This window comes from Ips typographus, linkage group LG16 (genome assembly GCF_016097725.1).
Source record: "Ips typographus isolate SLU linkage group LG16, UJ_Ityp_2.0, whole genome shotgun sequence".
Lineage (NCBI taxonomy): Eukaryota > Metazoa > Arthropoda > Insecta > Coleoptera > Curculionidae > Ips > Ips typographus.
This window is the reverse complement of record NC_138437.1, coordinates 7418633-7442998: the sequence shown is the minus strand read 5'-3', so window position 1 is coordinate 7442998 and position 24366 is coordinate 7418633. Positions and strand designations below refer to the sequence as shown.

The window sequence follows — 24366 nt, the reverse complement described above, 5'->3', positions numbered from 1 at the left end:
TGAAAGGTCATAAAGAGTATACATTGTTTCATGCATTCTAAAAAGTAATAATAGTGTGCTTTTCAGTAATAATTTGTTGTAGTGAGTTGGGAGCGGTAACAAATCAACATATAAAAATCAAAACAAATGTATATTTAAGTTAATTGTATAAATAAGTACTCTAAAACGTAGTCTTCTATTAAATCAATCACAGAAAAATAAATTAAAACATTTTTAGTGAGAAATGTCACTTTTATACTTTATCGGCGTAGGTCGATACTCCTTATCGTGGTAAGCATTGGCAGTTGGTGCATGCAAATAGGGGGTGGCACTAAATCTGTGACCCGCTATGTCCACTTTGTATGTAGCATCTTTGGCAAGAATGTAATCCTTAGTGACAATTCGATTTTCAGCTTTAGGGGGTTTGGTAATAAATCCTAGACAGATTAGCTTATTAGCTGCAAATCCGTACCTAAATAAACAGTTGAGTGTGGAAACAGTACATAATTAAAAATTGTTTACTACCCGGCTGAGGTAACAGTGCCGACAAACTCGTTATTTCTGTATAAAGGTTCACCTCCCCATGGCCAAATATCCACGTCTGGGTCAATGTCGTTGAAATGGAAAAACACCAATCGTTTACGCACCCCTGAGGTACTTTGCTTTAAAAGAGCTTCTTTTCCAATAAAATTATCTTTCTGTAACTTTGAAATTCACATGAAACTCTTAGGAAAATATCACTGACCAACCTTATCAAGCCGCACAGTCCAATCGTTGCCAGCTTCGTAAGGTGTGGTAAAACTATTTAGCTCTTCAGCCCAAAATGGGATGAAACGTTCTAATCTCATGTATCGCTGAGTCAACACTCCTACATCTCGAATTCCATAATCTCTTCCAACCTAATTTTATACTTATTATTACTTGGAAGATCGAAAAATAATACCAACTCACTGTCATTAATTTGTAATAAATGTGCAGAGCATATTCTGAAGGTATATACAGGCAATATCCTGGTTCTCCGGTATGGGTAAAAGACATCACCATGACATCGGAAGCATAACCAACATTAACTTTCATATAAGAAAATGGTGACATTTTTAAATCACTATTAGACAATTCGCTAAGTAGCTGGTTGGCTTTAGGGCCGACGACGTTAAGTACGGTGTACATAGAAGTGACATCGTTTAAAACTACTCTAGTGTTTGGTTGTAAGTTCCTTTTCATCCATTCGTAAACTCTCGTTTGTTGGCTTGTTGGTGATACCATGAAATAACTTAAAACTTTGTATTACTCTAAGCTTCTTATCAGAGTCGAGGATGATTTACCTGTTAGCACTTTGCCGAACCAGCATACAATCGTTTTCGTATCCACCTCTAACGTTCTGCATACCAGTATGCACAATTGACCCAATAGGAATATCAATCTCATTTGAACAAATACGTTGTAAGTATTGTACAGCCTCATTTCCAGGGGACTAAAATGCGATCAATATTAATTCCCTTCATAATAAAAGCTGAATAATTTTTACTACAGAAAGCTTATTAACTTGAAGAAGCATTATTTACAGAACAAATACGTTAAACCAAATCTAAGTATCACACGGGCGTTTGATTAGTTTACACTCCAGTTAGATACAGGCATAGTCAAAACACTAGTCATATATAAACATCAAAATTGGACTTCACAAGAGGTTAAAAAAAAACAAATTGCAGTAAACAACGTTTTCTCAACCCTTAAACTCTGTAAACATATTTCTGCTGATAAATAATGTTTTGTAGGTATAGCTACTTAAAATTAAGCAATTTATTATTTAATCTATTTCTTAGAATCAAAGTCTAGCAAAAAAAACATGAAAAAAGCTTTACTAAGTGTTAAAGCAGCAAAGAAAAACAATAAAGTGCGGTAATAAACAACATTATAAAAAAACCTCATTTGCAGATAAATCTACCTTAATTTCAATTTTTGAAAATGAAGACATGTCAATGATACCGACTCCCTCTATGCACGCTTGATACTCTTCTTTTACAAAATCGAAAAATTTTGGTTTAAAAAATGTCCCCTGGGGCATTTCAAGATGTCCTTGACCTTCTGTAAGAGGGGAATACGTGATTTGATTTGAAAATTATAATCACACGTCATACTCTGGTGAGTTGTATCGAAATATAAGGCTCTTTCATAAGCCATTTTAATACCAAACACTGCGCCCCTAGTTTTTAAAACGCTGTACAAAGGGGAGCATCGCAGCTCTCTTGCGTATTTATATTCACATTGAAACGGGTATAATATTGCGTAGTGTCTAAAAATGATGCTTCAAGTTCTTACATACCCTTTAGGTGATAATTGGGCACTACCTTCCCACAACCTCCTTAATTCTTTGTTTTAAATAATGCCTGCTGTTATGAACGTTCAGAAATCTCTGTAAAATAAACGGAAGTAAATCCTGTCTAGGCTCTCCTTCAATAATCCATTCAGCAACTGCTTTACCAATACCACCAGCACCCTACAAATTATATTGTTACCACGTATTTGAAATAAGAGAACCAACTTTAATCCACCTGTAAAGAATTTCCATTCATTCCACAAGCAACAAAGTAGTTCTTGACTTCAGGTGCTTCCCCTAATATCCAACGTCCATCTGGAGTAAAATTATCAGGTGAATTGACAAGTTCAGGATCATAACAATGTTCCAAAATTGGAAATCTCAACACAGCACTCTCCCATAATGGCCCTAAATGAATCTTAATACACTTTTGAATATCTCTAACCAATATAATCTTACGAAAATGATCCATGTCTTGCTTGACATGTTTCTCCCAGTCTTTTGGGACTGTTCCTTTTTCAAAGGCTGGTTTAGCTTTTTTTTCAAACCAGCCAACCATAAGACCACCATTATACTCTCTAGCATACATGTGACTATCATAATCCCTGACTATAGGAAGAGATTCATTTACCCCTCCTTCTAATATTCCTAAATTATATTTTTGAAAATGTAAAACTGTTATAAAATATCAAAAGCCTAACCAGTAGTAGCATAAAAATGTTCAGCTGGATAAGCTGGTATTCGAACTTTAGGTGTACATTGCAGACCCAATTCTCTAGCCCACATTCCTGCACAGTTAATAAAATACTCACAATGTATCACCCCTACAATCAATATCAAAGTATTCAGTCAAATAGTTTAACTACCAAAACAAGAAATACCTTTGTTAGTCTCAACACCATAAACAGCATCATTTTTAGTTAGAACTTTATTTGCTGTGGTATTTTCAACATATTTTGCTCCACCTTTTTCAGCTAATAAAGCCAAAGTGTCACAAATTGCTTTAGGGTTAATTACGGCATCATCTGGCACCCATACACCTCCTAAATTTATGTGCCATAATGAAAAACAGTTTAATGCTGTAATAACTGTCTATTTTTAATACCTTCAAGATCCTCAACTTTTATATAGGGATGTATTTGTTCAATAGCACTACGAGTGAGAAGTTCACAATGTAAACCACTGGGTATGTTATAAGCTACCCTGCGTTTAAGAGCAATGAGCCTGTCTTTAGTTTGTGCTAAATTTAGACTCCCACACTGTTTCAATTCAACATCATACCCCATATTTTGCAATTTCTTATACAAGTTTATACTATACCTAAGTTAAAAAATACTTAATAAAATTTAATACTGTGTTTATTAAATTGAAAAATCTTGCCATATAAGATTCCTGTGTGAAATGGGTTTGAACAACCCTAAGGTTCCAGACCCAAAATGACTAGTGCCACTTCCAATTTTACGTTGCTCAATAATGGTAATGTCATTCCAGCCTTTCTGTACTAAATGGTAAGCTACAGAGTTTGCAACCACACCAGCTCCCACAATTACTACTCTAGATTGTGATGGCAATGTGCCATATGAACAAATGTTAGTGTGTGTAACATTTTTCGAAAATAATACTAGTCGGGGGTAGACAACTTGTTGCATCTTTGAGTAGTCCCTCTTAATATGCCTAATATATGTTACAATTTTCAATTATAAGGGTCATATCTATGTATAGTGTGAAAGAAATAAAATAGGGAGATTTGCCATTGATTGAATCACCTAAATTGAAACTACACACAGGAGGTTTGAAGTGGACTTGGGCAAAAAATTCATATTTTGTGTACTTTGAAATAAAACTAATTTCTGAATTCTGCAATAACTGACTACCAAACCAAATACAAAGATGTGCATAAATAAATGAAGCTGGAGTTTATGCACTTTTTAGCTACTTACCTATGTAAAATAGTTTAGTTATGCATACAAATTAATTGTAATTTTAAAAATAGAAACAAGTAACAAAAACAAACACTGACCAGTTTAATTTGAGATTTGAGATTTAAGGTTACTAGTTACATATTTTCGTATACACTTGGTCTTTATTAAAAAATCACGTGACACTTCGATAGGCCCCCAAAGACAATCACGTGGTAACGTCGGTAGCGTCAAACAAGATTGGCATATGACACCACTTCACTACCAACAATCAAAATTTGTTTATTTGTTTATGTGATGTTTATTATAAATAAATTAAAAGCACAGTCTTAAAATCCTAATATATTTGCAGTGTTTTGTATTTTATACCGTATTTATCTTTAATAAATTGTACTACACAATGTTAGAGGGCTCAGACTATTCAGAGAAAAATTTAAATGCTGAAACTCACAGTAAGTTTATTATTAACTTTTTACATCATAATTTAATCTTATGTACTTTTTTAAGAATTTATCGGAGAAGAGCAGCTGCATCAATTTGGAGAGTTTATCGAAAATTACACCAGTTGCATGACTGGAAACAAATGGCCTCCAGGAAGTACTATGAGTTTTAGACCAAACATAATTTTTACAGAAGTAACAACAAATTCTATGGTGAGCTTGTATTAAATTGCACCTTTTAGGAAGAACCCATTGAGAGTGTTTCAATTTTACATTTGACTCATTCAGATAATGCTACCCTGTCTAGAATTCTAAGTACTTTAGGTGGATTGTGTCAGGAAATTGACATACTAAAGAAAGAGGCTGAACTCCTCTATCCTCACCTGCTTTTTTATGGTGAAGGTAAGGTTAATATTTTTTTGCAGGCATAATTTTGTTGCTTGTATGTACTTTTTTGTTCCAAGATCCTGGCAAAGCTCCAGATAGTTTAGAGCAGTTAAGTGAGATTCTAGAGCCTCTCCAAAAAATCCATGTTTTAGTAAAGAGAATGAGAGATGTGATTGTTTTAACTTTAAGACAGCTTAGTGGAATTTTATCTAGAGGTTGTTATATATCCAGCAGTACTCCTAGCTTTCCAGTATGTGAGTTTTTTTAAAGCTTAACCATTTTAGTGTCACTTTTATTCTGTAGGAAATTCTATACCTGTTTGCTGATTTATTAATTTGTTTTTTAAAATTTGATACTTTGCTTGATGATCAGCTGCTTAAAAACCACTGGCTGATGTACAGGAAGACTGTTAGAAATATTGTCCATAAGAAATCTTCAGGTTTTGATGTAGATGCACTGCATTCCTTGAGTGATGCTTTAGTTGTTTTGGAGAAATCTCTATTGTCAGGGACAATATTAAAAGTAATTTTAAATTATTTTGAACACTTCCATATAGATTAACATTTATATTTATATTGCAGGATTCTTTTGATTGTTGCCTCCATAATAAAGTGATAACAGAGGTAAAAAAAAGTAATTTAAATGTTGAATTTTACAATTTTTTATGTAGTAATTTTACTGATATGGAAAAAAATGAAGATGATAATTTATATACAGAAGTAGTGCTACAAATAAACGTCCTTGTAGCTTTTTATTTTAATATTTTTGGAACTACTGATAAGAAATTTATTAAAAGATTGTTGGATCTAAATAAAAAGGTAATCACCACATCATTCAATCAGGGAAGAAAATACAGTTTTGGGAGTATTTTAGGTTCCAGCATATATTCTAATTGGGAATGTTTTGTGGTATCCTGAGCGATTTTTACTGAAAAATGTTCTGTCAATTACAAAGTTTATAGATGAAAAAAGTATAGAGAGTAACAGACTGCATTACATCAATACAAGAGTAACACAGTTGCCTAAGGAAACCAGTGCTTATTGTGTTCAAGTATTTAGACATCTATAAAAATTAGGTAATGTTCTGAAGAATACTTTTACAGGCATGTCAGTTCCTTGTAAACCTGGAAATTATCACTAAAGTAAATGTGACAAATTTGAAAGTCCAGCAATTGAAAGAGATCAATGTTTCACTCTTGAATGGTTTAAAACTACTGCGAAAACTCAACTGGATGGTTAACTGGATTATGTGTATTCATTTGGACAAAAGTTTACCAGTTACTAAAACAGTGTTAAATTGTGTGTCACGTTTAGTAGAAATTCTGAAATGTGTTGGAATCACCTTTCAGAGGCATATGCTGTTCCTTAAGTATATTTTTTTGCTGATGTCACAACACCTTCAGTACAGTGCTTTGGCACTTTTAGAGGGGTTTAAAGTAAGTTTTTAATTATGAAATAATCGGCCGTGTTTTGTTTACCAGATTTATTTTTAGAAAAATTTAACACAACTAAAGTCCTACAAAGATCAACAGCTGGATATTCTATCTGCATTGAAAGTCTGTGAATGTGCACTGAAAGGTAACAAAGAGTTTTTAGGTATTCTAGAATTCTATTACAATAGTGTTTTAGGTCCGAACACTAAATCACGACTTTTAGTAGCCAATCTTGCATTAAGTGCCAGTGGTTTAAATTCAACTACAGAAATCAGAAAAGTGTTGCAACAACTGGGAGTTTTTTCCAACTTCACTACTCTAGTAAAAACCGCTTGTGATTGTTCAGTGCTTTATTGGCATTTCAGTTACGTTATGCCAGTATATTTTAGTAAACTAGTAGCGTCCAAATCGAACCTGGCCAAATGTTATGTAAGGGTGCTTCAATGTTTACCTAGGGTCTTTATAAATAATTTTGATTTTAGCCTTTATTAAGTACAGTGACAGATTGCACAAAATACGGCGAGAAGGGTATTTTTAACGAAGCTAATGAAATACTGCGAGACAAGCTGTGCCTTCCTTTAAATCAAATTATTGAAACCAATTTAAGATTGCAAACCCATTTACATTTGCAACTGCCTCCTTCAGATCCCTTCCAGAATTACTTCCCTATCAATTTCAACAAGTTGAGTCCAGTATTATTGAATAATGTTTATAAAAGTATAAAAAATGATACAGAGCACTATATGAGCACCACTTTTTATAATCTCACAACTGTGGTTTTGCATGACTGGAAAACATATGGAGAAATGAGACGGTATAGTTTACAATATTTTATTACGGGATAATACTGAACTACAAATGTTTTTAGGTTGGCGATGTTACAGTACAGTTTAGAAACCGTAGACGATGATTTACCAACACAAACTCTAGACCAAGGTTTGGATGTGTTGGAAATAATGAGAAACATAAATATTTTCGTTCAAAAGTATCTCTACAATTTGAACACTCAAATATTTATTGAAGAGTCTAGTAACAATAAGCACTTGAATTCTATAAATATTTCGCATGTTGCCAATTCAATAAGGTCGCACGGTATAGGGATTATGAACACCACTGTGAATTATACATACCAATTTTTGAAAAATAAGTTCAGAGTGTTTTCACAGTTTTTGTTTGATGAACAAATTAAATCCAAATTGCTAAAGGATTTGCGTTATTTTGTGGAAAATAAAAGTACGTTTCAACAGATGTACCCTTATGAAAGGGCTGATAAGTTTAATAAAGGCATTAGGAAGTTAGGTTTGCTTGAAGGCAATGAGAGCTATTTAGATATGTTCAGGAAAGTTATCACGCAAATTGGTAATTATGGCTGTTAAAACCACTGCTGGAGATTTAACTTTTTTATTTTGCAGGTAATGCAATGGGTTATGTTAGATTAATTAGGTCTGGAGGTAACAGGTGCTTAGCTCAAGGAACATGCTTTATACCTGATCTAACATCTGAATCATTTACAAACGACTTAGAAGAATTTTCTGCAGTAACCAACACAGCTCTCAGTGTTTTAGTAAACGAAGTAAAAAGCTTTACAGATAACTTTGAAAACACCACAGAATACTTTAAGCTGTTAGTGAACGCTTTTCTGCCTCATTTCAGAAACCCCGCAAATATACATTTGAAAAATTTCTACATCATAGTGCCTTCCCTGACAATAAATTTTGTTGAACATTCCTTGACTTTAAAAGAGAGACTTTTCAAAAAAGAGAAAGCTGACAGTGCCTTTACGGATGATGGATTTGCTCTTGGTAAAACAGTTTCCGATCTCAGTTGCATTAGGTTGCAAGTTTGTTTTTATAGGACTTGCATACGTTATTCAATTGTTGGACCAGGAAAGCCAGTTGAATTCTTTGCACTGGTTTGAGTCAGTTTACCGTAAATTTAGCGCGGACAAGCAGAAAATACGGCAGGCTGTGGCATCCAACCCAGAAGATGTCAAGTTGAGACAGACCTTAACTTTATCAGAAAGAAGGATTAACACATTTTCAAGAGTAAGTGCCACTAGCATTTTATTCATCTTGTTAATTTGAAAATTGCAGGAATTCAGGCTTTTAGAATACAGTTACAGCAGTGCTAGACTATTTTTCGACACATAGAACTGTTTTTTCAGAAAGTAGAAACATGTAATTTTTAGTACTCATATAAAAGCTCAATATTTCCTATTTATGTTTACTGCTTCTCACTAGTAACTATTTCAATCGGTCATACATAAAAAATATTTATTGTGATATTTTTAATTTAAGAAGTCTCGTGCATTTTGTTGTACTGGGTTTGCAAACTGAGCATATTGTAGCTGTTATATGTAAATTTCATTTATTTTTTAATTCTGAGACTTATATAATATTTTAAAATAATTTTACTAAGTTCCAGCAAACATTTATTGCAAAACCCTTTCATATAGAACTATTTTTATTAATTAAAATGTATAGTCGTTTATAAAATAAACGATATATTATTTTGTACTTTTTTTATCCTTTTTCTAATGGCGTCTTAGTGAAATATACAAGAGTTCAAATAAAAAATCATTCAAAAATTGAAAAAATGACATTTTTGCAAAACGTGCAATTTTGTATTTTGCTCCAGGAGGGTTCCCATGCACAGCAAAGGGCATATTTATACCAAAGGACCTTAAATTTTTCATTTTTCAGGAGGCTCAAGTGTTTTTTTTGTGGTCCTTGCAAGAAAATTTGCATTGTAATAAGAAGTCATTTTTTACTTTCTATAGCAACATAATATATTTGATAGGTAACACAATGTAAGTTATACAAGAAAAATTATTGTGTTTCTTTTTATAGCGTCTATACTTTTCGCTTTGCTCAACATGCATTTATTATATCTAATATACTTAAATATAAAGACAGGTTTGTGTATGTCTACAGTATCCAGTAGATCCTTAATTTTATCTACCGCATTTAAACTATCGCGTCCACCAAGTAAAAATTTTTTTATGTGGTTCTCCGTCAAAGGTGAAACTGGGTTCCGCAGTAGCTAAATAACCAATTTATGATTCTAAGCAGTTAAAAATGTATTTTGGTGGAAAAAATGTTTTTGATTGAGTTTCAGCTTTGTTGAATAACCGGGAAGTTTTATTATCAATACAGAAATCTTGACACATGGTGAATGCAAATAAATAGTTGCTCGCACCATCTCACTACTTGCCAATTAAACAGAACACTAATTTTACACGTAGGTACACACGTTATTATTATTTTTACGCAATTATAATATAGTAATATCAGATATTTACACACCCTATATGAGAAAATTTAGATGAGAATTGTGAAAACCTTAAATTTACATTTTACAATTTTTTTACCGATACGATTCACCTTTATCAATTATTATTAATAGTCCTATAGCTATTTAGTCTTAATGTATATTAAGTTTATTTAGTAGAATTTTTCTTGCTACGCTTTACCTGATTCTTATAAATTACAAAACCAAATTTGTTGAATTAGTAAATAAATTTCAAGCATTTTATTGTCAAGTGTGATTGAATCGTAAAATATAAACAAAATTGGAAATTTATTTAGTTATTGTGACTAACAATTTGTGTGAATATATGTATATAGAGTGGTAAGACAGAAATTATTTGAACAGCTTAGCTTAGATTTAGAATTTGACCCCTACGTTTTACCTTGATTTTTGCTACTAGTAGCTGGCGATAACACAGATAGTTTTGTACTTTTATAATAATTATTTCTACTTACCTAAGTAAATTTGTCATTGGTACAGAACAACAGACATTCCTTAAATATTTTTACAAACGCAATTAAAGCTCTATATAAATCATAATAATTCATCTACCATCATTTACACACTTATGAATAATTTAGATAGAATTCGTTTTACTACGCTTTACCTATTTTTTTACTAAGTCACTAATGAAGCCAAACAATAAAGTCATAAAAAAATCGTCTATGGGGCAATCATGGTGGTTATGACAATAAGTATTTTTATTCACAGCAGAAATGTTTGCGCGCCACATTAAATATTGTAATTCAATGAAAATTCTTATGTTTCAAACTCCAATATTAATTATATTGGGCTCTCAACTAATAACTGAAAAAAAAAAACAATGCAGAAAAAAAAAGAATGCAAATCAACCAATAAAATTTATTGCACATAAAAGTAAAAGCATACTAACAGAATAGTTTTTAAATAAAATATATAAACCACTACTATGTATAATATGCATAAAAGCTTTTGCATTAATACAGTTTTGGTAATTCTTGGTAAGAAGGGACATAATCCGTTCATTTTAGAACATCACTCTGTATAGACTATGTAAATTTCAAGTAAAGACAACAACCCATTTTAAAAACATTCTGAATCTGTACATACTTAAAATAGCATTTCCATAGAAATATATATTTTATAAGTAGGGTTTTTCTTACATCTGATAAAAGATACCCTGTGTTTTGACTTTAAATGGCCGACCTCAGATTGTGAGAACTGGACGGATCTGTTTTAATTTAGACTGATTAAAGAGCTAGTTAATTAGTGTTGTCAATTGAGCAATAGTGTGTTCCTGGGCCAAAGCGGCCAATTCTTTGACCCATTCATCTAACAGAACTGCACATAATGCCACATGCTGGGCTTCATTGAACTTTGGATACATCATGTTTGTTTGAAAATCATCAGAAGAATTTACCATTGGTAGACTTGTCTCAAGTTGACTGGGCCTTCTAGTAAATATGCTAGCAAGCGACGGAAGGCTACGTTTTTCGGAACCGTTTTTCTGAACAGAATCACTTAAATCTTGAGGTTTTGGAGCTGATGTTTTCTCCATATGGTGCCTAATTATTAATCTGTAGTAAAACGAATTATAAAAAATATAATTAATTACCTTCTGATATTGACCAACATAATTTCTCTGTGTACCAGAACCTCTTGAGCATATTTAATTAAGCTGACCCTGTCATTTTGGCGGCTCATATATTCGTCTATTTGTTGCTTAATCACACTTATTATCTGCAATAGTTACAACTAAGAGATGCAAATATTGTTAAATAAACTTACCTCAAATATTGAAGGTATGTTAGGCTGCAAAACTAAGTTGTGGTCTAATAAATACGCCCTCAATAAATTTTGTGGGTAAATGGCCAACCTGGATATCAATCCAGTTAAATGTAAATTAACATAAATAGAGTTGGACATAAATTTGCGGAGTTTTTCCAGCAATACTGTTAAAAAAGGTCCGGCACTCGGAGATTCTTCCAAACAGGGTTCGTCAAAACTGTGAGTTACATTGGTACGTTTGGGCTTATTTGAAGATATCTGCCAAAATTCTTGATCTTCCTTAATCTCATCCACATTTAATAAATTAAAACTTTCATATCCACTACTTCTTTCTAAAGATATCAGACTGTCAGATTTGTCTTCTAAAAATATCAAACACTTGTAAACACCACAAAAATCAAAATAGTACTTATTGGTACCAGTTAAAAGATCGTCGTCGCCATTATACGTGTTACTCCAATTATAGCAAGCTTTTTGGCACTGGCCTATCTTATTCCTAGCATCACAGAGATATGCATAATATTTGCCGTAAAGGCTTTGTTTGTGTTTAAAATGATTCCAATTGATTGACTTTCCTTCAAAGTCCAGGTCATTATCCACTAGTTGACAACAATTCGGAGCTAATGACAATAACTTCTCAAAACTAGGACATAAAGGGTCAATTGGCAACAATGTTTTTCGTTGTGACATTATCAAGTGAAAACAGGGCTGTAAAGGAATAATACATTATAATAATTGTGGAATCAATTACAAATTACAAATAGGAGAGAAAAATGTTGCTGCATTAATCTTTTGACAATCAGAACAACTGCAATATTTGATACCCGTTTTTTTACTTATTTACAGACACAATAGAGGAACAATTCAATCTATTAATGATATGGCCTCAGTACCTACATATTATTATTTTCATATTTGCTGACTGTCATCAGATAATAAATTAGTCAGACTTTTATTTAATCAACCAGGGTAATTGTAATTTATGACTTACCTGTAAATACTTGAAAACTAATTCTAGCAGTAAGTCCTCACAGTTCAAATCAATCATACTCTCAAAAAGTGCCAGGCTAACCAGACTCAGCTGCATATCATTAGACTGGATTCGTTGTATCAGCATATTTAATAGTCGTTCCCCATCATATTCCACTTTAATTAGAAATTGCAGGACTGCATGTAAAAGTCCCGGTTCGGTTACTGTCCGAACAATTAGCTCTAGATACGCTGTAGCTGCGACTTGCTCTTGTATGTTGGTTTGTAAAAGTGCCTGTCCCAAAACGGGAATTAAAAAGCCTCGATATAAAAACTCCTGCAGCTGTCTCCTTATAGAAGTGTGGGCCACTTGGGCTATAGCGTTACTAAATTCTAGAGAAGTTACAAAGTATAAAAGTCCATTGATTTCATTTACGTCATCTGGTGTAAAACGATGCCAGTCTGGAACCCCTAAAATTGTTATACTGCATTATACTTATGGCTTCCTAGTGATTTACATACCTATATCATCTATAATATTTGGTAACACTGAATATAAACCACTCAGTCCTGAAGCAACCAAACCAGAAAAATGTGAAAACTCTGAGATGTACAAAGCTACATCTTTGTTCTTTTTAGATAAAGACATACACAACAACAATGCATCCCTAGCTCTCATTCCTATTGCATCTTCTTTATGTACAAAAGGTACAAGCAAAGAAAATATGATAAACCTAAAAAAATAAGTAAATGGTTGATAAAACTTTTATCATTTAATTAGTATTCAGTATTGACATACTTTGATTCAACATTAAATTCAGGGTGAACTCACCTATTAATATTTTTATCAGCCACAAAAAATAACTTAACAAAATCAGGATATTGCACCAACAAGGTACTCAACTGGTTCAGGAGGTCTACTAAAAGCTTATTGACTTCATTTGAGAATACTTCACCATCACATGAATTTAGCAATTTTAATAGTGGTTTTAAGAAAGAATTGTGTTCTAACAGCAAATGTCTTGTATGGCTTATTAATCTGTCATAAAATTTCATTTGCTCACAGCGCACAGCATTTGTGTACCTAGAAGTCATACCTTACTAAAAACTATTTAAGAATGTCAATTTACCCATTGTTAGTGTACCTGCCTGATCGTATACTCCACTCAAATACCTTATCAAGGACATTTTCATGAAGTAAATGTTCTAAACATTTGGAGGAATTGACTGTCAAGGACACAGTGTCAGTTTTTTTTATGTCATACAGTAGTAAGGTGACCATTTGTTCCAAATGGTTAACAACTCCCAATACGTCATCATGGGATGGTAATTGCTAAGTAGAGTAAAAAAAACACATTAACAACAATTATGAAAATGTAAGAAAATTAGGTAGGTATACTTTTTCATTTAGAAGGATGAAAACTGTAATCTATTAGCATGTTTAGTTCAGTACATATAGGATATCCTATTAGTTTTTTCTTGATTCCCTAAGTATTACTGATATTTGTAGCATTAACATTGTACAACTGAAATTGTGAATATTTCAAATTTACACATTGAATATAATTTTTCCAGTTAGGACATTTTCTTTTTATTGAAGCTTGAACGTAGGACTGTTTCCTAGTTTCTTTCTTTTGCTCTCCTGTAAAATTTGTCAAAATAGACTTAGGACATTTGAAAACTAGAATAATGATATGACCTTTACATTATAAATTCTTCAAAAAAGAAGACACCATTCCAAACAGGTGGCCAGCTACAGTAGCCGCATTCGTTTTCAAGCTCCATGAAGGGAGCAGAGCTTTTTTGACGTCACGATGACGTAATTTGGGAAAACCTTTAGTTGACCAACTGTCAAATTACGTTATCGTGACGTCAAAACCGCTCTGCTCCTTCCATGAAGTTTGAAAAGGAATGTGGCCCAAGACTTACTTTGGAATGCCTGGCGCGGATTGGTTGGCGAAACATGATGGCCGACATAAACCAGTATGGCCGACCACCAGTGAAAGGGGATTGGTCAGTTTAAATGAGAAGATAATTAAATTAATAATGGCATTTATAATTTTTTATTTGTGTTCATGAAGAGACAAAACATAACCTTATTTATAAAAGTGTAGGTGTATATCAAGTTTATAGTAGGTAGTAGGTATCTAATTTTCTTTGTGACATTAAAGCAAAGTATGTCAAAATTAAAATTACCAATTGTTATTTATTCTCACATTTGATTAGAAAAATAATTCTGGACAAATTAGATTCTATGAGTTTTAAATGATTACATGGAGAAAAACAGAGTACACTGAAAATTGAATGTGTAGAAATAAATTACAACTAATTCTATAAACATAGTCAATTTAGGTTAAGTGGATTCCCAAGTATTTGAATAGTAATAGTATGGAAATGTCAATATACAAAACCAAATATAGGTCAAATCAGTACTAGAACAATACATTACTGCCTGGAAGTAAATTAGGGCCACAACCAGCTATACTTGAGATTAGTTCCAGACATGAGCCAGAAATAAATACACCTAGGCATAATTTTAGCCTAATTTTCCAAAGATTAAAAATATCAAAAGAAAAACATTTTAAAAGAAATTGGCTTAATTACAGGTACTCCCTTCAGGGTAACAATTCATAAATAATCCAAATATTTACCTGAACCCTCTGCAAAATTTTTAGGGCTTGGTCCCAGTGCCCTTTAAAGCTATCATAGCAAGCCTGGGGATCACAGTCGTCTTCTGTATTAATGACATTTCTGTTGGCTTTCTGGAAAAAATTATTGTTTCTTATCCATTCCATAATATTTTCCACTTCACACTAAATCATTTTTGTTTAATTTTTACGTCTTTGTTTTTAGATATGGTTTGTTATCACACAGACTAGATAAAACGTTTTTTATTCATTATTCCGCATTAACCTGCCTAGTGACTGTGACTACAGACTACAGACCGACCCTTTACCGATTAATGATTAGCGACAGCGACAGAGATTGAGATGACATCTATCACTGTCATAAAGCACATACAGAATCACGTGATCGCAAACTGTTTCTTTATACTCGATCACGTCCTTCCTTAAAGTCCGTCATATATGTTTATCTTTCTCATAGTTATGCAAAACAAATTATATTAGCGATTTCACTCTACAGACGTTTGAATGTACAATATCAAATGTCATTCTGTGGTAGTTTTTCTCGTGCGTTTTCGTATGGAGTCGTAAAAATATTGACATCTGTGATTGACATTTTAAAATTTGACAATATGGATATGGAATATGGAGAGTATTTTCGTTGTGATAATACAACATTGGAAGGAAAGTTTGTGTATAAAACTATAAACTTCCTGGGCAGTATTTTGTAAATTTTTGTCAATGTTTAGAGGTAAGTGGGTACCATACTAAATGAAGCACCACATTTACGTAGATATTCTGTGAAAAAATTAGCTCCCGGTAGGTGACGTATACGAAATATTACACGCCTATTTCTGGGATGTCAATTTCTGTGAATTTTTAAATTTCGTATTTTTTCGCTATACCCTCAATGTGGATATGTCTAAGAATTTATTTCAAGGGCGTCTTGTAAAATGTGCTCTAAAATTTTTAGATAAACCAGTGGGGGAGTGGACTTTAAAATGGGGAAGTTTTGGTCAAAAGTGTTTGGCAACAAGGAGATGAGAATACTAATGCTGGGCTTGGATGCTGCCGGAAAGACTACAATTTTGTATAAATTAAAGTTGGGTCAGTCTGTCACAACCATTCCGACTGTTGGATTTAATGTGGAAACAGTGACCTACAAGAATGTCAAGTTTAATGTGTGGGATGTGGGTGGCCAAGACAAAATCCGGCCTCTTTGGCGGCACTATTACACAGGCACACAAGGTTTAATATTTGTAGTGGATTGTGCAGATCGTGATCGTATAGATGAGGCCAGACAAGAACTACATCGCATTATAAATGATCGTGAGATGAGAGATGCAATAATACTCATTTTTGCCAATAAACAAGATTTACCTGAAGCCATGAAGCCCCATGAAATACAAGAAAAATTAGGATTAACTCGGATGAGAGATAGAAATTGGTATGTCCAACCAGCATGTGCTACAACTGGTGATGGTTTGTTTGAAGGATTGACTTGGCTGACAAGCAATCAAAAATTATAGCAGTCTTATCTGGTTCATAAGCACACTAAAAGCTAATTCACATTCAGTTTAGGCAAGTTTGTAAAGATTAACAGTTTTAACATTACATTCCAATTATTGTTTGTGCAATGCACTTTTATTGCAAGTCTTGTAGCCATTCAATGGTTGTGAACTTCAAATGAACTTTTTTCATTTACACCTCACAACCATTATTGTAAATACATTTTCCTATAGACTTTGAGTTATATAATTTCTAGGTATATATATTTTTGAAAGTACATATAAACAATTTGTATTATTTTGGTCTTGTAATATGTATATATATTTCTGATTAAGTTGCAACTGTTTCCTCTTGTGTACAGCCACAGCATACATTAATTTTTTGCTTGTAGACCTTGCTGTACTCTTTACTTTGACATTTCGTTTATTTGCAATCTTATATAAACATATTTGATTGTTTTTTATTGTAATATATTGTTGCCACATTTATGTCTAGAGTTGCTATTATTGAAACATTACACTAGAAAGAAAGTCTTTAATTATTTGTAACTATTATGCATATTTTGTAATAAGCTGATGTGGAGGTTTGTTTAATCTCTTCAAATAACACATTATAGCAATTGTTTAATTATATAAGTATAATGAATAAAATAATGCCAGTTTAGTATGTTCCAGTTTGCTTTTTTTCCCAACTAGGTTTTTCAAAAATTAAAAAGTTAATGATTACTTTAAGATTTATTACATATATGTAGAGAGCATAGACATATTTTGGTGTATATTACCATAGACAAACTATCTATATATTAGTTTGTCTGTGATATTACTAAGAAGTGGTAAGACCAAAAAGCTTCTGAAAAATCTCATTAGACATGCTTGATACATTTTCTAGAATTGTTTTAGATAAGTATTACATAAATACAATTGGACACATTTGTACATGATTATAGAGATATTATTTAACAGACCTTTACAAGTTTTCTGCATGAGTAGACAATCTATTTTTCATAATTATGTTATTACTAAAAATAATGTATAATTCCCTACTTAGTTTCACAATGTCACATAAATCTGTTAAAAGTAACAATAGTTAATAAATTAGAAGAGCAGTCTTACATAAGTATAGATATATACAAACAAAAATTGTCAGTAAATTAGAGTTACATGATTACATTGAGAGCTTACTAACCATTACATATAGAGGGCTTGTCATGAAATATTGAACAAACAGTATCCCATAGATTTTTTAGTATAACTGCTTGAGTTTCAAAACTTTGACTATCATTTAGCTCTATTGTTGGAATGAACTTTACTTTTGGACTTAAAGCGTGAGTCCTATCTCCATGTTTTTTTAATAAAAGTGATCCCTGCTGTTCAACTGCACATTTCTGGATTGGGGCAAAATCCACATTTTGTTCATGACCACACTACAAGTTTCAAATCTATATGGCTGCTACTTGATGAGGGTTTTACTTACCCTTTTGCCTGCATCTTCAGGGATCATATTGTCACTAATCATACAAGCTATATATTTTAACTGTTTTTCAGGAGATGTGATTTGATCAATGACACAAGCATGGATTTTATTGGCATAACATTCAACATGGTCATGTTGGCAGCGAAAATCTATTTTTCCATCCTCATTAACTATTGTCTAAAAATAATAGCTGAAACTTAAGATAACATCAAGCCTACATTATCAATACTTACTTCTGCCTTTCCATATGGTACCAGGTCCAATAAAAGAGAATCTTTCAGCTTCTCAAACACAGGAACCAGTTGATATGTTATAAAGAATTTTGAATCAGGGCATAGGGCTTCATAATATACAGTTACTTTAACTTTTTCAACTTCATTTCCTAAACTGTCTTGTACAATAATTTGTTCTATTGCAGGCTTACTTGGGAATAAAAATAATTGAAATGCCTTGTACATAATAATCACAACAACGAATATCACCACAGCTTTGGAATATTTTGGGTGCATGTTTTCATAAAGATTTATTTTTACTACAAGTTTACACTAATCTACCATAATCCTAATTTCCGAAAGATATAATAAAAAGCACCACATGAGTAGTTCCTTAGTTTAGTCATATGATATAGAGAGCATTTGATTTTTTATTAAAAAATAGGATTGTTATTAAATATTAATCAGTTGACACTCACTACACTATTATAAATAAATTTTTATATGACTTATTTGTATTTGTAAGGTTACAAATTTGACAGACAAGTTTCATCTGTAATACAATCATACATATACTCCTATCAAATATCATATACACCACAGTAATAACTTTTATCTCATTTATTATTTAGCTACGACCACACCAATTAACTTGGAATATTTCTGACTTTTTTTTATTTGAAACTTTGAAAGTCAAGATTAAACGCCAACGGTGTTGTATAAGCTTATTCAGATAAAAAAAAATATATTTATCAATTGATAACTAGTCATGCGACACGTGTCCTTTGTACAAATATGTTGATCACGTGATTCACCTCAAGATACGTCATTGGAGTGCTCTTCACCTTCAACAAAAATTTAAGGTTAGGTTTTTTAATTATGGGCCACTAGAAATAATATAAACAGTGGAAGCCCTACTTTAATAAATCAGTGTTACCTGTACCGTTAGGATTGACTAGTAACACACATATTAGTTTAAATAAAAAGTATTAGAACACAGTATCTGAAAATGACGAAAGTTTTTGTAGTGTCAGGGTGTAGAACCCCCATAGGTAAGTACTTTACTTCACAATTACCTACTTTAAAGTATAAACTTTTATTAAAAATATTCAGGAAGCTTCCAAGGCCAGTTTGAAAGGTACTCTGCTGCGGAATTGGGTACTATTGTCATAAGTGAGGCCATAACAAGGGCTAACTTAAAACCTGAGGATGTGGACCAGTGTATTATGGGACATGTACTAACATTTGATCATTGTGTTAATGTTTTGTAGCAGCCATAACTTTTTCTAGGTTTTAACAGCAGGGCAGGGTCAAAATCCTGCTAGACAAGCTGCAATTAATGCTAAAATACCCAATACTTCACCAGCATTTTGTGTAAATATGTTATGTGGTTCTGGTCTGAAGTAAGTACATTTTTAAGAAGATTTTCAAGGTTGAGCACAGATAAAACAAATTTTTGCATTAACATTGTATAGAAAATATTTAAATATCTTTTGAATGTTGGTTTTGGTAGGGATTTGAGATTTTAGATTACACTTGTAATTATTGTAAGGCACGTGGGCTATTTCAGATAAATTGCAGTTGATAAAAAACCACTTAATGTTAACAATGCACTTGTTACCCAGACCAACACTTGATTTATTGCAAATTTTCCATATTTATTTCAGAGCAGTAGCATTGGGTTACCAAGCTATAAAAAGTGGAGACTGCAATATTTTAGTAGCAGGTGGCCAGGAAAGCATGACCAGGGCACAACATACCACCTATTTAAGAGGAGCTAAATTAGGTGCCCTGAATTTGTCAGACACTCTTTTATGTGATGGTTTAACTGATGCTTTTAATAATATTCATATGGGAAATACTGCAGAACATTTAGCAAAATCTTACAATGTGTCTAGGGAAGCACAAGACCAGTTTTCTTTAAGCTCTCAAAATAAAGCAGTGGCAGCTATAAATACTGGATTTTTTGATAAGGAAATTGTAGGAGTACCTGACAAGAGAACTAAATCTCTTATTGTTAAAGATGAGTTTCCTAAACCTGATTGTAGTTTAGAAAAACTGGGCAAGCTCCGTCCTGCTTTTGATTCGGTAATTTATTACTGAAAAAAAATTAATTTATCTCATTTTTTTTATTACTTAGAAAGGGACTGTTACAGCGGGAAACGCTTCCGGAATTAACGACGGAGCTGCAGCAGTAATTTTAGTTGGAGAAGCTGAATTGAAAGCTAAAAATCTAGTTCCTTTAGTGGAAATTGTGGCTTTTGCTGAGGTTGGTCTAGACCCTATATGTATGGGGCTTGGACCTATTGAATCTGTTAAAAAAGTGGTTTGTATTTTGTTAATTTTTTTTTGAGATCCAGTTACTTTTATTGCAATTATTACAGCTGCAAAAAGCGGGTTGGACTAAGGATGAAGTGGATTTGTATGAGCTGAATGAAGCTTTTGCCGTACAAAGTTTAATCTGTACCAAAGAACTAGGGCTTGATCCTAGTGTGATCAATGTAACTGGAGGTGCTGTGGCGTTGGGTCATCCAATCGGAGCATCCGGCACTAGATGCTTAGTTACTTTAATCCATAACTTGAAACGTTTGAATAAACAAAAAGGAGTTGTTGCGTTGTGTATTGGTGGAGGTATGGGAATTGCCATGGCAGTACAGGTTTGCTGATGGTTAGCAAATTTATTTTGTTATTTCCTTTATTGTACTTAATATAACTGTTGGCCACTCTGGTTGGAGTTGGTAATTACAGGATAGACATTTTATTGTTGATTGAGACTTATTATGTAATTGCTTACAATCATTGCATCGTAAATTGTCAAAAAAGTAATCTGTTAACTGTCAAAATTTTGACTTTATTGACATCAAGACAAAATTTAAAAACCATGAAAGTAATTATAGCGGTTTTATTATACATATATATACAAATACAATATTGTCTTTTTTTAAAAGCATTTTACACTTTTATACAATTGTTGTAGTATTCAAAGTTTATATGATATTGTAGGGGCTTGGGAAAGTAATTAAACTAGTAACAATTTTAGAAAACATAGCTTTTTATTAAATTTAAACCACCTATGGTCGACCGTACTCGCAGTAGTGGGAGCGATGCACGTCACATTAGTGAGTTTGACGTTTTGAAAATTCATTCGTATTGTTTAGCGATTAGTTGCGACCTGTAGCGCTCTCTTTCTCACACGCGCTTATTAACTGAACGCAATTCTGATACAAACGTGATCTTCTCGATGTTTAAGGAGTTGTGTGCGTTGTTGCCAGATTGCTAGTTGACCGTTTGTTTTTGATGACTTAACTAAAAACTGCTTACAGAGAGAGAAAAAAAAACCTCCATATTGTTATTCAAAATTCTCTGTTAAAAAAACTGTGTCAACTTCTATATAAGAAGTAAATAAAAACACAATTTATGTAAAGTTCGGGTTTTAATAAAAAAAACTAAACATCTGGCAACGTGGCGCGTTAAACGTCAATGACGTGCATGGGCCGATTTATTGCCGTCTACTATAGTTATATAAATGTACAACTTCATTACCAACAAATTAGCATTAAAATATTTAAAACATGAACACAAAATTTTTTAAAACCAACATCATGCACAGCGTGAGCAACATATTATTTAATATATACAAGATTTAATATTTATTATTGACTACTACTTTTAAATTGATGGTCAACTGGGAAAGTTGATACATACTCCAGGCTTGGAACAAAGAATTTTGAATGTTTATTCATAATATACCACCAGTTAGTCATCTTTCCTGTGTCCTTACATTTAAAGTATGAGCCCCAAATAGTGGAGCACAAAAACTGTTCATCTGGGTGCCATTTTTCATGACCATAAACACCTTCTGCTTCCAATTCTTCACAGACTGTTACAGTTTCACAACCAGCATAAACATTAGGAGTGTAAATATCTTGTACTAAGTTGTCTCCAACATAAAGAAACCTTGGATCATGTACCTGAGAATGTCTTCTTAAGAATTCCTTTAGGTCTGTCCAGTTTCCATGAGTATAAATTCCACCTAGTTGAAGGTCTGCAAGTTTGATTGGACCTACTTCCCTAAAGCCATCAAGAGAAATAAAGCTTCTTTGTTCAGTAAAAAATCCTGGTTTTTTGGCAAAACTAATCACTATGTCAAACATATCTCTCCAGTTTGGGCCTATAGTGTGACTGGCAGTGTGTGTAGCAAAATCAACATAAGATCCAGTGATTAAAAAAATCATTTTACCTTTAGCTTTTAGTGACAAAAGCCATTTTATTAAATGTTCACTGCATCTGTAATAGTACTTGTCTGGGTGGGCTTTGATTTCTGCAAAATATTTTCCTTTTTCATTTTGAAAATGTTCTCTAGTAAACATGTTTTGTAGTGCATCTAGCAGGTCAGGCCAAATATTGTACAGTTTTTGATTGGAGTTATCTTCATCAATTGAATCTACAGCTCTTGCAAACACTAAACTTGCAATTACATCATAATAATCCAAAAGGGTGCGCATTTTCTCTGAATAAGGACCATTCCATGTTTGTAGAGGATTTTCAGTGAATAGATCTGTAGCTCTCCAGCGGTGGTTAGGGTAATACTGAGTTATTTCTTTTTGTGATAAAAGCCTTGTACCATGTGTTGCTTGAATAATGGTTCCATCACCAGCTATTCTCAGTAAATTTCCATTTTCATCATCCACAATGAGTCCTCTGATTATAAAATTATGATCTAAAGGTTTCAGTAAGTGTTTAGCTGAATAACCTTTATTATCAACTAAGTAATTAGCTAATATGTCATATTCCATTTCAATCATAGCACCTACTTTATATCGAGCCAATGTGTTGTCCAAGTCAAAGCCTATGCAATCATAATCAGTGAAACAGAAATAGCTCTCGATGGTTAATGGAGTGTTCCTTCTAACTGCAAGTTTTAGGTTAGTGGAGAAGCGCCTTACTCCAGTTTTCCAGTGAAATAGCAGCGGAACTTTTCCTGGGGCATCAGCAACATTAACAAACTTTTTCAATATAGCACTGTACCTAGATAGGCTCATACCTCTGCCTCAAAACTTTCGAGTCCTTACATAATTCTAAAAATTTACACAAGAGTTAATAAACCATTTAAACGCAAACACGTATTATTTTCTTACGGCGGAAACAACGTCTGTGAATTTGTTGATATTGCTGATGCAGATAATTTTTAAATTTTGAAGGTGATCTATTTAAAAAAAAAGTGTATTCAACAAGATTGAAGGTTGTGTGTACCCTAACCTAGTTTAGTTTTGGGACAGTTTACAGTTTTGTTTTGGTGGTAAGCCAATGAATAAAAAATATAGCAGGAAGGAGCAATAGCAATCAAAGAGGGGGACAAAAATCGTTCAGTATGGCGGCCGAAAACTGTCAGAAAATCAGTGACGATAATCAGTCTGCTGTTGCCCACTATTCACAAATCCACTCGTCAATAATAATTCGGCTAATTTAAGTTTGCAAAAATTAACCTTTAACGGACCTAAAGCAAAACAAACAAAAACAACAAATCATTGCGGTTTTTAGCTAACTTCACATACCACCAAATATAAACAAAACCGTTTTACGACTAACTTCGGAAGTTCCATTCAATTGCGTGTAGGCGAATGTGGGGAACAAATATGGCAACTTCCGTCTCGGTCGCTTAATGCACAAACGGGGTATTTGCTACTTGTTCTTTTTGCTCGAAGGTATAAACCAAATATCCTGTTTGTGCATTAAGAGACTGAGACGGAAGTCGCCATATTTGTCCTCCACATTCGCCTACTGCGCAATTGAATAAAACTTCCGAAGTTAGTCGTAAAATAGTTTGGTTTTATTAGCTAAAACCGCAAAAATTTGTTGTTTTTGTTTGTTTTGCTTTTCGGTCCGTTAAAGGTTAATTTTTGCAAACTTAAATTAGTTGAATTATTATTGACGAGTGGATTTGTGAATAGTGGGCAACAGCAGATTGATTATTGTCACTGATTTTCTGACAGTTTACGGCCGCCATACTGAACGATTTTGTCCCC

The 24366-nt window shown here is 32.9% G+C and overlaps 7 protein-coding genes across 10 annotated transcripts; 3 read left to right on the top strand and 4 right to left on the bottom strand.

Annotated features, from left to right (window-relative positions):
* Positions 1-111: 111 nt before the first annotated feature.
* On the bottom strand, positions 112-4374 carry LOC145738891 (pyruvate dehydrogenase phosphatase regulatory subunit, mitochondrial-like). Of its 2 annotated transcripts, XM_081994010.1 has the most exons (15): positions 4240-4374; positions 3680-3973; positions 3405-3619; positions 3181-3342; positions 3001-3123; positions 2759-2947; positions 2535-2707; positions 2331-2479; positions 2121-2275; positions 1928-2067; positions 1305-1453; positions 931-1252; positions 729-878; positions 505-677; positions 112-451 (listed from the first exon to the last, which is right to left on the bottom strand). In XM_081994010.1, the coding sequence occupies exons 2-15, from the start codon at positions 3946-3948 to the stop codon at positions 214-216; spliced, it is 2607 nt and encodes an 868-aa protein (XP_081850136.1). In that variant the 5' UTR covers positions 3949-3973; positions 4240-4374; the 3' UTR covers positions 112-213. The 2 variants fall into 2 exon arrangements, with proteins under 2 accessions (XP_081850136.1, XP_081850137.1); XM_081994011.1 differs by lacking the exon at positions 4240-4374 and having other exon boundaries at positions 3680-4233.
* A 125-nt stretch (positions 4375-4499) lies between these two features.
* Positions 4500-8993, top strand: SWIP (strumpellin and WASH-interacting protein). Its single transcript, XM_081994007.1, has 15 exons — positions 4500-4670; positions 4726-4853; positions 4901-5060; positions 5123-5295; positions 5349-5567; positions 5627-5863; positions 5919-6095; positions 6148-6480; positions 6538-6622; positions 6674-6906; positions 6960-7291; positions 7346-7836; positions 7890-8279; positions 8332-8522; positions 8571-8993. The coding sequence occupies exons 1-15, from the start codon at positions 4619-4621 to the stop codon at positions 8625-8627; spliced, it is 3258 nt and encodes a 1085-aa protein (XP_081850133.1). The 5' UTR covers positions 4500-4618; the 3' UTR covers positions 8628-8993.
* A 1640-nt stretch (positions 8994-10633) lies between these two features.
* Positions 10634-15485, bottom strand: LOC145739221 (FHIP family protein AGAP011705). Of its 3 annotated transcripts, XM_081994661.1 has the most exons (9): positions 15174-15485; positions 13668-13855; positions 13355-13606; positions 13045-13256; positions 12545-12993; positions 11973-12261; positions 11554-11915; positions 11381-11505; positions 10634-11330 (listed from the first exon to the last, which is right to left on the bottom strand). In XM_081994661.1, exons 1-9 carry the CDS (start codon positions 15315-15317, stop codon positions 11024-11026), a joined length of 2328 nt encoding a protein of 775 aa, XP_081850787.1. In that variant the 5' UTR covers positions 15318-15485; the 3' UTR covers positions 10634-11023. The 3 variants fall into 3 exon arrangements, with proteins under 3 accessions (XP_081850787.1, XP_081850790.1, XP_081850789.1); XM_081994664.1 differs by lacking the exon at positions 15174-15485 and having other exon boundaries at positions 13672-13811; XM_081994663.1 differs by lacking the exon at positions 15174-15485 and having other exon boundaries at positions 13355-13623; positions 13668-13787.
* Positions 15486-15730: 245 nt separating this feature from the next.
* Positions 15731-17321, top strand: Arf6 (ADP-ribosylation factor 6). Its single transcript, XM_081994668.1, has 2 exons — positions 15731-15897; positions 16120-17321. Exon 2 carries the CDS (start codon positions 16148-16150, stop codon positions 16673-16675), a length of 528 nt encoding a protein of 175 aa, XP_081850794.1. The 5' UTR covers positions 15731-15897; positions 16120-16147; the 3' UTR covers positions 16676-17321.
* A 53-nt stretch (positions 17322-17374) lies between these two features.
* LOC145739224 (gamma-interferon-inducible lysosomal thiol reductase-like protein) lies at positions 17375-18983 on the bottom strand. The gene is made up of 3 exons (XM_081994667.1): positions 18362-18983; positions 18129-18305; positions 17375-18078 (listed from the first exon to the last, which is right to left on the bottom strand). The coding sequence occupies exons 1-3, from the start codon at positions 18635-18637 to the stop codon at positions 17836-17838; spliced, it is 696 nt and encodes a 231-aa protein (XP_081850793.1). The 5' UTR covers positions 18638-18983; the 3' UTR covers positions 17375-17835.
* Positions 18984-19202: 219 nt separating this feature from the next.
* Positions 19203-21384, top strand: Acat2 (Acetyl-CoA acetyltransferase 2). The gene is made up of 6 exons (XM_081994666.1): positions 19203-19392; positions 19454-19575; positions 19631-19743; positions 20008-20428; positions 20481-20666; positions 20725-21384. The coding sequence occupies exons 1-6, from the start codon at positions 19350-19352 to the stop codon at positions 21004-21006; spliced, it is 1167 nt and encodes a 388-aa protein (XP_081850792.1). The 5' UTR covers positions 19203-19349; the 3' UTR covers positions 21007-21384.
* Positions 21385-21793: 409 nt separating this feature from the next.
* Positions 21794-23638, bottom strand: Nt5a (5' nucleotidase A). The gene is made up of 2 exons (XM_081994665.1): positions 23479-23638; positions 21794-23418 (listed from the first exon to the last, which is right to left on the bottom strand). The coding sequence occupies exon 2, from the start codon at positions 23380-23382 to the stop codon at positions 21994-21996; it is 1389 nt and encodes a 462-aa protein (XP_081850791.1). The 5' UTR covers positions 23383-23418; positions 23479-23638; the 3' UTR covers positions 21794-21993.
* Between the last annotated feature and the right edge of the window lie 728 nt (positions 23639-24366).

Coding starts and splice junctions, on each gene's coding strand:
- LOC145738891 (XM_081994010.1), bottom strand. CDS start 3,948: ATGCAACAAGTTGTCTACCCCCGACTAGTATTATTTTCGAAAAATGTT. Junction 2,480..2,534: donor TGAATGGAAATTCTTTACAG/GTGGATTAAAGT, acceptor TATAATTTGTAG/GGTGCTGGTGGTATTGGTAA. Junction 452..504: donor GGCACTGTTACCTCAGCCGG/GTAGTAAACAAT, acceptor CTGTTTATTTAG/GTACGGATTTGCAGCTAATA.
- LOC145739224 (XM_081994667.1), bottom strand. CDS start 18,637: ATGCACCCAAAATATTCCAAAGCTGTGGTGATATTCGTTGTTGTGATT. Junction 18,306..18,361: donor TACCATATGGAAAGGCAGAA/GTAAGTATTGAT, acceptor TATTATTTTTAG/ACAATAGTTAATGAGGATGG. Junction 18,079..18,128: donor CTGAAGATGCAGGCAAAAGG/GTAAGTAAAACC, acceptor TGAAACTTGTAG/TGTGGTCATGAACAAAATGT.
- Acat2 (XM_081994666.1), top strand. CDS start 19,350: ATGACGAAAGTTTTTGTAGTGTCAGGGTGTAGAACCCCCATAG. Junction 19,576..19,630: donor ACCAGTGTATTATGGGACAT/GTACTAACATTT, acceptor AACTTTTTCTAG/GTTTTAACAGCAGGGCAGGG. Junction 19,744..20,007: donor TTATGTGGTTCTGGTCTGAA/GTAAGTACATTT, acceptor TATTTATTTCAG/AGCAGTAGCATTGGGTTACC.
- SWIP (XM_081994007.1), top strand. CDS start 4,619: ATGTTAGAGGGCTCAGACTATTCAGAGAAAAATTTAAATGCTGAAACT. Junction 6,907..6,959: donor CGAACCTGGCCAAATGTTAT/GTAAGGGTGCTT, acceptor TTTTGATTTTAG/CCTTTATTAAGTACAGTGAC. Junction 8,280..8,331: donor GGATGATGGATTTGCTCTTG/GTAAAACAGTTT, acceptor TTGTTTTTATAG/GACTTGCATACGTTATTCAA.
- Nt5a (XM_081994665.1), bottom strand. CDS start 23,382: ATGAGCCTATCTAGGTACAGTGCTATATTGAAAAAGTTTGTTAATGTT.
- Arf6 (XM_081994668.1), top strand. CDS start 16,148: ATGGGGAAGTTTTGGTCAAAAGTGTTTGGCAACAAGGAGATGAGAATA.
- LOC145739221 (XM_081994661.1), bottom strand. CDS start 15,317: ATGGAATGGATAAGAAACAATAATTTTTTCCAGAAAGCCAACAGAAAT. Junction 13,856..15,173: donor AAATTTTGCAGAGGGTTCAG/GTAAATATTTGG, acceptor TACTCTACTTAG/CAATTACCATCCCATGATGA. Junction 12,994..13,044: donor AAATATTATAGATGATATAG/GTATGTAAATCA, acceptor TAACAATTTTAG/GGGTTCCAGACTGGCATCGT.